Raw genomic sequence first — 16,204 nt, forward strand, 5'->3', positions numbered from 1 at the left:
GAGAGGCATTTATGTAAAGTAGCTCTTTCTAATGTCCAGCTCAATGGAACTAGGCTTATTTTTAACAAAAGAGCAAAATAAGCCTGTTAGGTTTTTTTTAAGAATTTCTAGAAGAGGAGTCTCTCCCCCAGTGGAGAGCTATCGCAGCAGATAATCAGACTTAAGAGACATTAAAAGACATCCTGTTCAGAAAGCCCAGAGAAAAACTGTGTTTTATCTGCCCATAGTAAGTAAGTGGATGCCACTTTTTTTTTTTCAACTTCTAAAAGAACAAAAATTTAATTAAAAAAATATATTACAAAAGGCACTACTGAACTTGCAAAAGCATTAAGTGCAGTGTTGTAGTCTGTCCTACGGAGGGTGCACAGTTGGTGTACGAACAGTCACTGCCGTGTGAGCAGCTGAGGGGCTGGAATCAGCCCCGGGACTGGGGGGACCCTCGAGGGGCAGCTGGGCCGACCCCTCCTGCCTCCCACTGGTGTTTTTAACCTGGTGCACTTCCCTGACAGCTCCAAGGTGCTTCCTCAGAGCCTGTGGGGCACCAATGCTCCCTGATCCGGCCCTTCGTACCAGCACAGCTGTGCCAGAGCCTCACCTTCTCATCACATTAATTTTTTTTTTTACCTTAGAGCTCTGTTTCTGGAAGCCTTTCATGCAACATTACAACCATTAGGCTTGATATGGAAAACTCTGGAGTTTTGAAAAGCTTTCTTCACTGCCAGCACTGTGCTGTCCAAACAAGTCATTCTTACAGAAGGCTGAAGAATAAAACTATCGACTGCTGTAACAGAAACTCATTACCATGTCAAGGCTGGAGACAGTAAAAGCTTAGACTTCAAGAAAAATATTTATAGTCCTCACTCCTTTCTCTTTGCAGTTGGGAAAGAAGGAGCCACCTCATGGCCCACTGGCTACCACACTAATATATTACAAACTAGACCATTAAGGTATCTTGCTGGTAAATTTGCTGAGATTATTGCTCATGTGCTTTTGTGCAATAACTATTAAAATCTGCTAATGTTAAAAGCTTCTGTGGGGGGGGGGGGAAAGTCAGCTAATTTTTATGTTTGTTTTTTTTTTCCTTAATCTTTACACAACCCTGGAAAGGAATCCCAGCAGTTTCTAGAGCACTGGTTCGATCCCGGGGTTGGTAACAAGCAAAGAGTCCATTCTCTGTGCACGGACACACGGACAGACAGGGGAGTGTGGGGGGAACTGCCCAGCCCAGGCTGCTGCTACAAACACTTTGGTTCTGCACAGGGTTTCACAGCCCCGTTCCCTACTGGGAAGTTGTCCTTGCATTACCCAGGCAGGTTTTGGCCTTTTCGCTCTCAGAGCTCCTGCTGCAAGCAGGAGAACATTTCCCTTCCTGCCATCTCTTTCCTCTCCTAAGGTTCTGTTTGCTGATGATGTTTTTCCTGGCCTGTCCAAGGTAAAGAAAGGCAGTTGAGGACCATGTGTTCATTACAATAACAATAACTAGTGCTAGCAAATCCCACCATTGCTAAGGGAGGGCTCAGCTCACCGTGTTAGTGGCAACAAAGGTTAAATTGTAGCTACTGGACAACTGCACTGTCACGAACTTCTTGCATGTCACCAGTATATATCTTGTATATGGCATTAAGACATATATTCCATTTTTTTAAACATACAGTTGTCCTCAACTGAGGAAAAATAAATAGCCAAGTACAAACCTCCTGTCACTTCAGTAACATTGTAGTTTCCCCCCAATCAATCAGTGAGAACAAGGTGCAGTCTGGGCCATGCCTGGTGTTTAGTGGGCAGGGGGCTCTGCGGGGTAGCGCAGTTTGAGCAGGGCCTGGTGCACAGAGGCCGGGCTGTAGCGCCCGGGGCTGCCCGGCTCTGCAGGGAACGAGGTGGCACTGCCGTGTTTTCCTGGACTTCCAGGTATGGGACTGTTTCTTCCTGAACTGGGATACACTGAAGCATTTGGAAGGCCAGCAGCGGTGGTTTGGGACCGGAATTTTGCCTTCAGAGCTGGACTGGGCCAACTGAAAGAAACAAGAAGTGATGTTGCATTTTTTAAAGAAGGTTGCAGTAAGGAGAGCAGCACTTTAACTCATCATGACCGTGTATAAACTGTTGGCTGCCTAAGCAAGGGACTCCTCAGTGTTCTGGCCAGTGTCTGCCACAATGGAAATAAATCTTAATGTCAGTAAAATTACCACAGGGAGCCACTTGTGTGAAAAACTGTCACTTTGGGTCCCCAAAACCAGCAATATTAAAAATAAAACATATAAATAGCATAACATGTCTTCAGGCCTCCCAACAGAGGCAGCCTGTGTCCATTATCTGTGTGGCAAAACACGACATTTTCTCAAAAAACTTAACACACACCACCCTTCACACGAACAATTCCTTTGGACTGGGGTAATGAAGGGTAAAAATAAAAACAGTCATAAAAAAATGGCTGAACATAATAATTCATCTTAATATTGCTCTGCACAAGCTCAGTACTGCAGAGCAATACAGAGTTCCTGCACTGCATCCACAACAGGGGTGAACTACCAACCAACAGCACAACTCCTGGTTGTGAACAGACACCAGCCAAAAAGGCCTGGTGATTAACTTCAGAAACACAGTAACAGTTAACACAGCTGAGTATTTAAAACAAGGTTTTGTGAGCATTTGACTGCATTTGCAGCAATACCTTTGCCTGTCAGATGAGGAGTAGGACTGCACTGCGAGCTTCCACCTGGAAATCATTGGGTATTTCTGAGCATCGATCTCTGCTCCTTCCAGAGCTGCCAGGACATCCCCATCCACCTTCGAGGGCTGCTCCCTACAACAGAAACACAACTGTGTGAAAAGAGAACTATGGATTTGTTTAGGCAATAAACACCCCAATTCCAAAACACTTGGTTTTTATCTAAGCAAAGAGATTACTGTGCTCTACACACACAGCTTCCTCATGAGCTCTGTGCAGCAGCCCCCCCCCCAAAATTTCTGTAATTACACAGAAGTCTCAGAACAAACTTCTCCCTTCTGCTTTATGGTCAGGTAACGAGGTGCAAGAGAACTGCACAGCTTCTGTACAAGCACTGAGGCCTTTTCAGATGACTGTTCGAGCCTGAGTGCAATCAGTGGTGTTTAGTGTCACATCACCTCAACCTTTTGTCAAAAGCATCTTGTGTTTGCAAACAGAAACCCAAGGAAAAATAAGTGTTCAAAATTAAGACAATTCTTACCCAAGCAGGAATAACTTAGAATTGTCATTTGTGGGTAAAGCCTTCAAGAGAAACTTCTGGGAAGAAAGTTCTTGACGCTGTTGTGCCTCCTTAGTCAGAATCCCAGATTGCCGAGACAGCCTCTCCTTTTCTAATGGCATTTTGTGTTCTGTCCTTAACTTGGCCTCTCCAGATTTTCCTGTAACACTTGGCTCAGAAGAACTTGCCAGTGACACTGCACAGCAGGCCTTGTCCAGAATCCCCTCGTTCTCAGTTTTTTCAGTGATTTGATGGGATCCTCCTGCAAGCTCCTGTTCCTGGAAGGACAGGCTTTCCAACTCCGACATCAAATTGGAGACGGGCGACACGAGACGTTCCTCCCCATCGTGCAGCTGCTTCCTGTCACTGATGATCCTCTCACTGGACACGGGGCTGCAGAACCCATTTTTGCTGGGGGCAGCCCCCTTCCCCTGGTGTGGGGCCGTGGGGAGGATGTTTGCTGCGCGCCCCACGGCCAGGATGTCGCGCTCGGCGATGTCGCCCACGGGCTCCCGGGACGACGCCGCGGGGCTGACGTTCCGCGCCGCGTTCTGCCTGTTTTTGATTTCCTCTAAGCTCATGTCATCCTCATCCTCGTCCAAAAATGCACCCACGGAAATGGAATTGCAGGACTTTTTGCTCTTCCCTGAAAAGCAGTTTTAATAAGAGCAACACGTAAAAAGACTTTCAACGAAGTATCGAGTAAATAAACCAGCAGCAAATACCCAATTTTTGTGCCTTATTCTATCTCCTGAAGCCCTCTCTAATTTTATTTATGTAACAACAGCATGAACTAACCTGACTAAAGCTACGAATGCAAAATGACAACATTATTGCTGTGTATTTTCTGCAAATAACCTTTCCTATCCCAGTCATCTGAGAACTGCATTTCCTCCACCCCCCACTTCAACCATGAACCAGCAACAAAGGACAAACTCAGGGTAAAGCAGAATAGGGCAGGTAAATGTTACTAATACAAAACAGCCTAAGTTTTCATCTCTTCCAAAGTACAAAGCCTTATGACTAGTCCAATGACTACCCCTCAGGGTCTTAAGCCAGGTTTATCCCAGCACCAGAGCCCTTCTGGATCTTTAACTGCCCAGAAAAGGAGGAAGGAGCACAAAGATTTGGTACTAGTGTTGGTTTCCATGAACACATGGCAAGTAGTGGCTTAAGAAGGTATAAAAGCTTTCCTGGATTTTGCTCCTTGTCTTTCACCCTCAACTGTAAATAATTCTTCTTTTATTGTAAAAAGTTATTTATTCTGTACCCACAGATTACAGAATTCTGTACTTTAGGATGAATTCCCAAATGCTCTGAGTGAGAACATACTGAATATAGAGGTTTTCTTATAGGGATTTCATTTGGGGGCTATAATCAAATAAAGTACTTCATATGAAAGATAAAGAACATCTCATAAAGCCTGTTGTACTTCTCTTACATTCACAGTGTTGTTGGCTACTTTTCCAGTACTACAATCAGATTGTTTGGATAACAGATTAATAATAGCAACCACAACAGGTGAACAGGACTTCCCCTGGGCACCAAGCTTTTTCTCTCCCTCTTGTCCCTTGGCACAAAGTGTTGTTTGCAGCTCTGCCCTTTCCTTACCCGAGGGCTGGGGTGTTTTATATCTGTTGCAGGTTTCATTTTCCCCTGTCTCCTGCTGAGCCTTTGTGCTCATTTCACGATGACTCAGGTACTCTTCTAATTTTCGCAGCCCCTCCTGGGAAGACAGATCAACAAAACAGCCCAGAAATTCCCAGTATTCAACCCACGGGAACCCCAGTTCATGAGCTAACTCCCTGCAATAAATAAAATAAAACGAATCATTTGTGAAGACAGAAATATCAGTTTGACAATAACTTTTCTGATCACATTCTATCAGCTATGAACAGGAGCACAAATGTACAACTAGGCAACACAATTCTGCAACAATCAACAGTCTGCAAAAGCACAGAACATCCTCAGCAAACAAAGTATCATCTCATTCATTCTAGAGTATTTTTCAAATTTAATCTACTATTTTACAGTTTGCAGCACAAACATTGCCACCTTTAAGATGACTGTATCTAGACATCAGACAGAGATGAACTCCCACTGATGGAGACCAAATTTGAATGTTATTGCATTCAACAGCTTGTTCTATTTGGGAATGGGAGAGGCAGGAGGAAACCAGGGATTATTTTAAAGAATGAAATCCAGTCAGCTTTTAACAAAGTATGTTTTTTCCTTATGCTGCTGATCAAAGGTATTTTAACAGCAAGGACACCCCCCCAGCTTTCATAAAGCAGCACATTTGTATTAGGATCTTTTCATTCTGCTCCCTTTTAACAATCCCTCACTTTCCCAGAACAAGCAGGTTGTAATTGTACATCTCTGAAATATTAGGCAAGTCAATGTTGGAGAAAAGCATTCCATATATATTATCAATAACAGCTCAATTGTCTCTACTGCCAAAGCTAAGAAAGCCAGGTCTCACATTTTAGCTATTGTGTTTACACAAAAATACAGTAAAAATCCCACTACAATATACTTCATTTAATATTTCTGCAGTAACTTCTGCCCCAACATGTTGTTCAGTAATAACTGAACAAAGACTCTCAGCACAGTCTCTTGCTTTTAATTGCTCTATGATCAATTTTTTATACTGGTAATCTTTTAGATACCTTCCAACTCTTTCAACACCTCTCTCCAGATCAGATTTCCTGACATTGTGAAAGAAGCCAGCTCTCTCTCGAGGTGGAGTTTTCCAAAGCCTGCGAAATTCTTCAGCCTTTAAAAAACAGAAATAAATTAAAAAACTACCCCCCACCACAAGAAGCAACTCAGTCCTGGCTAAATATCTACCTATAGGTGTAGAAGATGTTCAGTTGTTTGCTGTCCACAGGCAAAGAACTCAAGTTCAGCCACGGGTATTGCTCAACTCCAGCCATGAAGGATAAAGCTACTCCTCCCAGGATCAGTTACCTCTGATCTCCTAACTGCTCATGACAAGAGAGGGACCATAATGTGCAATCAACACTGTGCAGACACCAGTTCTGCCTGGTTTTAATTTGTGTGCAGCAGGAAACAGAAATGTCTTGTAATTTTGCCATGTCACTATAATTTTATTTAATTTCAAATGCCCTCTTGGTCACTGGTTTCTAGGATTTTTATGTGCACAGAATCACTACAACTACTAGAATATATTCTTGCTATTTTGAAGTTGGAATGCCTCAAGGGAATTTTTTTGGTACAATCCCACACTTTTCGACTTTATATGACAAAAATCACAACGATGACTAAGAATTACATTCAGACATTAAAAATATCTGTCAGCAATCAAAATGATGAACTGTTTACCCCCTAAAGTAATACTTTTCAGAGTATAAATGGTATTTAAATTTCTGTCAGTTGAACAGAAAAATGATCATTTAGAAGAAAAAACATTAAGCATCTTGGTAAAACTCAGTCTTGAAAAATTCAAGCACCAGATGACACAAAGTCCTCCATTGTATTTATTCACCATTTTTAAAGCTGTCATACTTCCAGTACATTCCTATTAGATAAATGAGTCAAAGAAATACCTATAACTTTATAATATATTTAACAGGTATCTAAGTATTCCTTCTGAAAACTAAAGACTTTGCTTTTCTGCTACACAATCAATACTTTTCCAAAACTATCCCAACACCTACTACTTGGTTGTCAGTTTTTCCACCTAGAAAAATATATAAATGTTAATTCAACAAGCAGAGGTGATAAACTGCTTCTAACATCCAGTGGCAATTTCTAGAAATTAGATAAAGACATAGTTTTTTCAACCTGATTCATAGCTGCATTGAAAGGCTTTGCCCCATGTTAGAAAGTTACAGCAATTATCTGTAAGAAATGAAAGGTCTGACAGAGGTGCTCTTCAAAGAGATTCTAAGAGGAAGAAGAAAACTTTCTTTTGACTGAACTTCCATTCTTCTTCTTCACACCACATTCTGTTTCCAGCAATAAAAAAAAATATGTACAGGCTTGTGTGCTTCTCCATAGAGGGAGAACAATCTCCTCAAGAAAAAGAGCCACAATCTGTACCAGGAGCAAGTTACACCACACAAGGAACTGTGCAGGATCTTCTAATGGTTCTTCACTCAGAAAGAGGAAAAAATAGGCATTAGAGTGGTATAAAGTTCTCTCCTTACCTTTGAGGGGCTCATGGGGCCTGCAAAAGCTCTTATGGACAATACTGGATCTTTAGGGCTGCCAGGGTATTTAAATAAAGTCCTCTGGGGACCATCATCCGTCTGATCTGGTGACCAGGGAGCTCCAATGACAGGAGCTGAGGAATTGTCTTCTGCTCTCAAGAGTGGCACATAGTATCGGCCTAAAATAAAGAATACAAAGCTTCCTTGAGATGTTTATGTTACATCAGCCTGCTGCTTCTTCCTGGGGGATCGATGCACCCAGACACTTAACCACCTGACTTTATCTCACTAGTAAATTCAGCTGTAATTCAAACTCACTGTTTCAGTATTTAGTGCCTGCTTACAGATGGTATGTGAGCAAGGATACACAGAGGCCTTCCCTCAGGATCTTCAACAAATTTCAAAACCTCCTTTTGCAACCCCCTGAACACACATGTGACAAGACAGAGGAAGTGCTGTGTCCAAGAAATGACAGGAGTCCCCAGGGTGACAGATCCCTCTCCTGCCCTGCCCAGGGCTTTGTTCCTTCTGGGTTAAATGCTCTGCTCCAGGCTGGCTGAATGAGTCCAGAGCTGGGAGGGTAACCTTGTGATCCACACTAAGAGTTCTGACCACAGCACTTAAAACACAGCAAGTTTTCTGTTCCTGCTCAGTTTTGGTTTCCTCTTCACAGCACTGCACAGCAGCACCATTTCTGAACTGCTTCAGAAAGCACACGGGACAGGACACAGCAAAGAGCCAGAATACATGTCTGATATAGCACAAAACTCTGCATACAGACCTTTCAAGTACTCTCTTAGCTTTTCTTTCAATTCTGCAGATTTATTCTTGCTTCTTTCACAAACTACCTGTTAATATAATTTTAGTTGTTAGTCAAGCATAAGACCTCATTTTCAAATCAACTGTAATGTGTCTTCTTCAACAGTCACAGTATTGGCCTCTCTCCATCTCACCCTCTACTTCTAATTCATAGAAGACCAAACCACTAAAACACACCCACATCTATAAAATCTAAAACTTTTCCACGGATACAGTCAACATAAAATACTTCTAGTGTTATCAAAACTTTACACTTAAATCATAACACTAGCACCTTATCTACAGCACTTACTAAATGTCTGAACATGAAAAATATTGATCAGGCATAACATTTTTGTGTTTGTTGAGGACATGGAGAGACTCACTTCTGCTGGAGTTTGATCATATTTGTTTCTTGGATTTTTCACAATAGCTGGGTGTGAGGTAAGCACGTTAACAACATCCAAATTCCCAAACTTGCAGGCAAAATGCAGTGGAGTATCAAATCCCTGCAGTGGGACAAGGGGAAAAATTCATATGCATTTAGAAAGACGATAAGGTCAATACTACACATTTGATTTTGAAACTGGGAAAATTAAATAAATGTCATGACTAATCATCCAGGCTCTTGATAAATCTTCTCCCACCATACTGCAGAACAATGATTATTAAGACCCACAAAAAAAATATTCATGAATAGCTCATTTTGCTACAAGTGTCCCCTTCTGTCTTTCCATCTCACTCATGCATCCTTAACACCTTCCATTACTATGACAACCAGGTCACCACCCAAATCTTACCATTTTATCTGGTGTGTTAAGGTAAAGGTCAACGATATATTGGATGCGATTCTTCAGCATGGCATCGTTATCATCGGGGTACATCAGCCTCATAAACTCAGGATTTTCCAAAGTGTCCAGCAGCAACTGGCAGATCCCAGGTTGATTCTCCTTGGCAGCAACATGCATGACATTGTACCTACACCCTTCCTGGAAAAAAACCACCACCATTAGAATGAACCAAAATCTAAACAGCTCTCTTACACCCATACATGTAACTGATTTCACTGTGAAAATATTAAGGTTCCCACACTGAGTCTTATACTAATATTTTTGTAAAGAATAATGCATCTCTACACCCACATTATTCTCATAATTAATTCAATTGTTCTTATACTCAGCTATGGTCTTTTTCTACATGCAGGGCAAAACTGTGGCAAAGAAGATATATTTAGATATCACAATAAAAGGAGGTAGGAAATTGAGTGTATAAAAAGAGCAAGAAAATGTATATATATGTATACACACATATATTTATATAAAATTTAGCTGTGCTTTGTTGTATTACACAGAAAACTCTAACAGCTTCACAAAGCTGGTCTGACAGAAGGCATTTGTTAGCTAAGATTGTCAGTGTTTGCTAAATGGCACCTTATACATGGTTTTGAAATTTAATAGTGGTGGTTAGGTAAGCAGTGCTGTAGGAACAACTAATTACAGCCTGGGCCCTACCCTGGTCTTTAAAATCAGTCTATTTTTAAAAAGATTGCAATTATTTGGAGGACATCAATACTATATGAAGTCAAGACCATTCTTTCACTACAGAATAAAACTGTTCTTCACCTGCAGAACTGCACACAGTGCCTTTAGCTCTTCTGGAGCAGAGAACTCTCAGTCATCATGGGTGACTCACACAGGACAGAGAACTGCCTGGCTTCTCTTCATTTTCAGCTACTATCAACAAACACTGGGAAACCTTGCACTGACTGAAACAAGACCTCCTGAAGGAAAGGTAGGAAACATTCCTTCCAGCTCTGCTATCAGGCCTCAAAAGCTACCCCACTGAACAGGAATGTGGATTTTCCTATTTTGTTGGGTTTTTTCACCTGTACAACCGTTGGATTGTCTCCTGACCCGATCAGATAGCGAGGGTTACTCCAAATAAGTTCTGAAAACGTTGCTGTGTCTCCCTTCTCGACAGCTTTCCGAAGTTTAGCCGTGAGATCTTGAGTCCGTGGACTTTTATAGCTGTTGGCTCTCTCTTTATTAGCAGTTTCGGTTTCAGGGGAGCACAAGCCATCTATCAAACACAAATCACTTGTTTCTAAGATACATTCTTTTCAGACCCAGGCCAAGAAAAGCTTTTACTCTAAACTCCATATTAACTTTGCATCTTTAATGTACAGGAGTAAGACACAGAGGTCAATAACAAGACATTTAAGTACACTAGTAGTTAGTAATAGGGAGGCAGAGGAAAATGATTAATCATCTTGTAAAACTGTTTCAGGCTTTAACAGGGACGGGTAAATTCTATAATTACCAGTCTACTCCCATCCAAACTTAAAAGCAAAATTCAGCAAGAGGTAACAACTGCTTTTGCAGTTCTGTGACTCCTGGATCCCTTTAATCTAGCAACTGGGAACACTGGGAAGTATGATCAGTGCTTACCATTTTACTTCTGAACTTATAAATATACTTAACAATTAAATATGTTTTTAACATACTGTGCAATTTTATCAGTCTCTTATTAAACCTGAAAATCCTGAAGTCCGTGAGTAAAACCAAATCCTAACAAATATGACCAGGGACTACTAAGCAACATATTTATGCAGACCATGACCCACATTTCAGCTTTAGAAAAGTAGCAATGCTTTTTTTCATTTAAAACAAATGTTGTTTTAAACTTCAGCTTATTAAGGTGCTTCACCCTTTGAGTTTTTCCTGTTATTAGTATATTGGTAGTATAGTTGTTGCTTCTTCTCTCACAAAAAAAATGAACAGACTATATAACATCTACTGTACAGAGATGAACCTCCTCACCTCTGTTAAAGGATCCCATTTTCACTGGTGACAAACATAAGGAGGACTTGCTTGGAGATGGGAAATAATCACAGATTCCTTTAGCAAATTTCTCAGCATCTTCTCTGTTTGTAAAAGCCTTAAAACGAGACCCCTTAATCATCTTAACAGCTTGGAGAGCTTCCTTTTTATCTTCATAAACATGTACTCTCTCTGCAATAAAGAACAACCAAAGTTACACTACTTCAATAATCTCAGATTTGATCCTAGAAACAGGTTACCAAATTCTCAGATTATCCTTCCAGCTTTGGTGTCAAACTGCTTCTCTTCCAAACCAAAAGAACCAAAAGCCCCTTTCAATCTTCTCTCTCAGAAACTAAACAGAAGACTCCTGCACACTCCTCACATCAGGTGACACGTACAGGGTTTGACCATTCCTACCAATCAATACCTGAACATCCTTTCTAATGGGCCAGCTTCAACAAGCATTTCACATCCAGACTGAAATGCAAACTCAAGTTTATTCACCCTGCATTATTTTTGATGTTCTCTTGTTCAGAAAGTCCAACTTTGTAGCTGTCACAATTTTAAATCTCTACACAGAACCTCAGATATTAATCAAATCCTTCTCCTTCCTCCCCTTTTAACGATAATTTGTTCAAATTCCATTGTTCATAATATGTGAATATTCACTTTTTAACAGAAAGAAACTACTGTCTCAGAGTAAATAATTTAGTAATTCCTTATTGTAGTCTTCATAAATAAAATGTGAAGAATGGCTGATGCTTCCAGATACAATTTGGCATTTAATACCATTTGGCATTAAACCAGAAAGAAAATGTGAAAACTTTTAGACAAGATGCTTTGAACTTCAACTGATGACAGTATAAATAGTTTTTTAATTGTTTATTTATAGGATTACTTTTTATTCTTGAGAGGCACAATATGGGCCCAAGAGTAGCAATAGGAAATCATTTTCTTCATCTGAGCTACACTAGGTAGAGGACCCTCATGAGTAGAAACTACTACAGCAGAACACCTGGGATGTCTTATAACCATGTTTCTATGCCTCAGAAGATCAAATAAATACTGTTTACAGAAACAAAAAAATCTTTTCAGCAATGCTTACAAAACCAGTGTAGTGGTGTTCATATCCCCTGCTACAAAGAAAAGGTCTATTTAGACATGACTGTAAAATGCTTATCACTGGAAATAAGGGAAATGAGTATTTACCATTCCTGGCCAATATGTCATCATAAACTGGACAGACACCGTAGAACAGTGGAGGATCTCTGGATGGTGTCTGAGCTGTGGTTTGTGAATCAACACTTCCTGCTCCACAGGCTGCAGCTGAACAGTTCATGTGTGTCACAGCATCTTCTTCTGGAGGGTTCAGACCCACACAGTACCCAAAGTCTGGCTCCTCAGCAGCACTCCCATGGCCGTTGTGATTTGCTGCCGGGACATTTCCAGCAGCCTCCTCTGGCAGAGCAGATCCTGGTTCCTCCAGTGCTCCCTGCTGCTCCAACAATGCCTGAGCCAATTTCTTTTCAAAAATAAACCTGGTAGTTGCAGTAATGGGGCCACATTTCAGTCCTGCTCTCACAATCTCTTCTCTAAGCTCATCCGGGCCAAGCTTCTTCAGTCGGGACAGTATTGTATCCATTGTTAGTTCACCTGCAGGGAAGGCAAAAAGACAGCAGAGAAACTGTTAAAAAACAGCACAACTTTTTTTCTGCTATTTAAAAGTTGTATTAAAGCCAAGGAAAAAAGGGTCTCCTAACTATTTCTCTGATTTTTATGAGATTCTCACAGTGCAGAGAAGACAAAATACTTTTCAACTCAAGGCATTAAAAACATCTTAAGCTGTCAGATCTATACCAAGTTTACTTCCTCCTCTCTCAAGTACTTAACAGTACAGCCTACAATTTATTCTCACTTGTCCTTTTCAAATTTCTTCTGGAGTGAAAATTCAATCCAGAATAATATTTGATTCCTGCCAAGAAAGGCACAATCCATGTGTGCAATGGAATACAAGGACATGGCAACCAGTCAACCCCAGGAAGAGGGGCAGCACCTACTGCTAGAAGCACAGCACTATTTCCATTGTTTCCTTAAGAATTTCTACCTGACAAAAGCTTAAGGCATAAGTGTGATGCAGCAACCAGGGGAGGCTTTCTCTGGCCATGGTGCAAGGCTGGAATTATGTGCACAACATGTTGTTTCCCAGGCCCTGTTTGGAGAGCAAACAGCCAGAAGACAAAAACAACTGATCTTTTCAGATCTCCCTCTCCAAGAACAAGCAGAAGCTGGAAGAATTTCTCCCTTTCCAAAGGAAAATCCTTCTCTCTGCTATGATAATACACTTCCCTCCATGTAATCCACACTGACAGCTTCTGCACTGGTCAATGAGAAGATACTAAGACCAGCATGATACCAATACAAATTTCTTGCTGTGAAAACCACAACTGAAGGAAATACTATGAAAATATACTTAATGCCAAACTTAAGCAGACTTTCAATTATTACAACTTGACAGTCATGTGAGTTTGATGGCTGCTTCCCTTGAGGGCTCTTTCCTTAGAGAGTTGTTTGTTTTTTATGAATGTCTGATTTTGAATGTCTGTGGTTAGAGAACATACCTCTGTTCCTGAATATTTCAAATATTAACTGGAACCTTGCTGAAACGATGGGAAATGAGAGTATTTCCACTTAACAAACCCACCACACTGCACCAAAGCCACAGCTGGTGCTGCTGAGCCACCTCCCCAAAGGATTCCAGTTCCCTGAGGACTCCTGAGCCTCCAAGCAACCTCATTGTTTCGATTATCTGACTCAAGATTGCAAGGACAGATGTGAAAGATCTTCTCACTTGTTTCCAATTCTTAATTGTCTTTTTTTAAAAATAAATGTGGTGCCATTGTGTTTGAATCAAAGAATAAAATGCAGCCTTCAGTCAAAATAATATAAAAACGCTGTTCCAAGGATTTTCTTTTTGAGACTGCATAACTGAAAAAAACACAGTAAAGATGGAAACTCAGATGTGAGGAAGTTTATTGCAAAATCAACTCAATGAAAATACTTTAAAGAGTCAACATAATGCCTTAAAGAATTAACTCAGGCTCCTACTTTTAGGTTTCAGAACTAGCACAATCATTCTGCAGAAGAGCAGACCTGTACAAATATATAATTCATGCATGGAAAACAGGCAGGAACACACAAAAATCCTTCCTCTTGCCTTGTGGTTAAACAACCAAAAGTGTTGGGAAGGAGTGAATTCTCTGATTTCTTATGTTTTGATAGAACTTGGCACCTAAAATTTAATGCTCGAAATTTGCTTTCTCATTATGTAAAAGAAAGTATTTTGTGTGCCTGTTACAACTCTGGCACAACTAAACCAAAGCAAAATGGCAAAGCAGACCAACAGTGAAGAAACCAATCTTTGGTTTAAGATCTACTGTTAGGATGAAGAGTTTTTCTACAATAAGCTTGCTGTGGAAACAGGGAAAACAGTGTTGGAAGGACAACAGAGAAATCCCTTGAAATGTATTTGACAGGATGATTTCAGCTACCCTGGGTAAGCATTCATTGACTTTTACCTGCATCACCTATTTTGATCTGCCCAAAACAGAAGGTGTGACTTGCAAACCTGCGAAACAGCAACTGCCCGTTTTAAGATAATCCTTCAATCGTCTTCTACATGCAGGTGCAAAAGGGGACTATCTGAACCTTAAAATGCATTTTATGTAACTACAAACGATCCAGAGTACAGCCAGTGCTGACGCAGCTCCCTCCTGCAGCTCAGCACACAAGCCCAAGCAAGTTACCTCTACTAATAGGAATAACTGCTTTAACAATCGCATGTTTGAGGGTTCTTCCAAAGCAACCAAAACCCGAAAGAATGGGCAGAAACTGTATTTTCCCTTGCCTCACTGCATCAGCATGAAACGACCAGAACCTGTTTCCAAAAAAAATTAAGACCAGTCCCACGGCAGAATGAACGACTGACTTAAGGATCACAGAATTATTGTACTCCACTACTCATTAAATCTTTCAATAAATTAGTAACGTAAGAAAACACGGAGTTTTTTGTTTGTTTGTCTGTAGAGGCAGGAATTGAGAGTCACATCCTGCCTTTGGCTGTACCGGGACCTGCACATGGCAGCACAACCGTGGCCATGGTAAAGGGTGGGGGGTTTGTCTGTACTGCCCGTGGCCAAATGAGCCAGCAGCAGTTCCGAACTACGCGGCTGAAAGAGAACTGAACACAAACTCGGAATAAGCCACGGGAAAACAAGAAGGGGTGGAAATAAGAACAATTTCTCACGAAAGAAAACCGCGTGTCCGTGTGCAGCGCTGGGGAGGGCGGGCGGGGGGAGCGGGTGGGGCAGCGCCGGGGACCGGCCGGGACAAAGCGGGAGAGGGCGGCGGGGCCGGGCCTGGCGGGGCCTGCGGGCGGTCCCCGAGCTCCGCCCGGGGCTGCAGCGCCGGGAGGCGGGAAGGGCCGCGGGAAGAGCGGCGGGAAGGGAAGCGAAGGGCCGCGGGAAGGGAAAGGGCCGGGGAAAGGAAAGGAAAGGGCCGCGCGGCCTCCGCGGGCGGTGCCCGGTGCCGACCCTCCCGGGGCCCGAGGGGCCGCGCCACCCCCGACCTGCCCGAGTGTCTCACCTGGGCGGGTCCCGCTGCAGCGCCGGCTCCCCGCGGCGGCGGTGGGAGCGGGGGAGGCGGCGGGAGCCGGGCAAGGAGCGATGGCCGCCGCTCGGCCGCCGCCCGGCCTCCTGTCCCGCAGCCGCAGCAGCCAGCCCACGGCGCCGATGACGGCGCAGGCGGCCAGGAGCTCCCAGCACGGCCATCGGCCCCAGCCCGCTCCCCACAGCGAGCCCCAGCCGCCGGCGGCCCCGGCCCAGCGCTCCATGCCCGGCCCGCGGCCCCGGGCACGGACGGTACCGACGGTACCTCCGCGGCCTCGCGGCTTCCGCCTCCCCCGCCCCGCGCCCGCCCCCCCCCCGCGGGCTCCGCGGCGGCTCCGCCCGGCGCTGACGGGGCCCGGCCGCCTCCTGGCGCCTCACCGGGACAGCGGGCAGGGCCCTGGGGAGCCGAGGCGGGCGCGGCGCTGCCGCTCCGGCGGGACACGCGGCCGAGCTCCGAGCGGGGCCGGGTGCCCTCGGCTGCGCTGCGGGCGGCGCTGAGGGCGCCCAGAGCTCCCGGG

The 16,204-nt window shown here is 43.2% G+C and overlaps 1 protein-coding gene across 2 annotated transcripts; it reads right to left on the minus strand.

Annotated features, from left to right (window-relative positions):
• Positions 1 to 91: 91 nt before the first annotated feature.
• Positions 92 to 16,182, minus strand: ANKLE2 (ankyrin repeat and LEM domain containing 2). Of its 2 annotated transcripts, none has more exons than XM_027652271.1 (13): positions 16,065 to 16,182; positions 12,232 to 12,675; positions 11,020 to 11,211; positions 10,086 to 10,279; positions 9,001 to 9,189; positions 8,587 to 8,709; positions 8,184 to 8,250; positions 7,400 to 7,581; positions 5,897 to 6,003; positions 4,839 to 5,032; positions 3,210 to 3,873; positions 2,672 to 2,803; positions 92 to 2,012 (listed from the first exon to the last, which is right to left on the minus strand). In XM_027652271.1, exons 2-13 carry the CDS (start codon positions 12,662 to 12,664, stop codon positions 1,775 to 1,777), a joined length of 2,715 nt encoding a protein of 904 aa, XP_027508072.1. In that variant the 5' UTR covers positions 12,665 to 12,675; positions 16,065 to 16,182; the 3' UTR covers positions 92 to 1,774. The 2 variants fall into 2 exon arrangements, with proteins under 2 accessions (XP_027508072.1, XP_027508071.1); XM_027652270.1 differs by lacking the exon at positions 16,065 to 16,182 and adding an exon at positions 15,664 to 15,925.
• Between the last annotated feature and the right edge of the window lie 22 nt (positions 16,183 to 16,204).

This window comes from Corapipo altera, unplaced genomic scaffold (assembly GCF_003945725.1).
Source record: "Corapipo altera isolate COAL_440 unplaced genomic scaffold, ASM394572v1 67, whole genome shotgun sequence".
In the NCBI taxonomy this organism is placed as follows: domain Eukaryota; kingdom Metazoa; phylum Chordata; class Aves; order Passeriformes; family Pipridae; genus Corapipo; species Corapipo altera.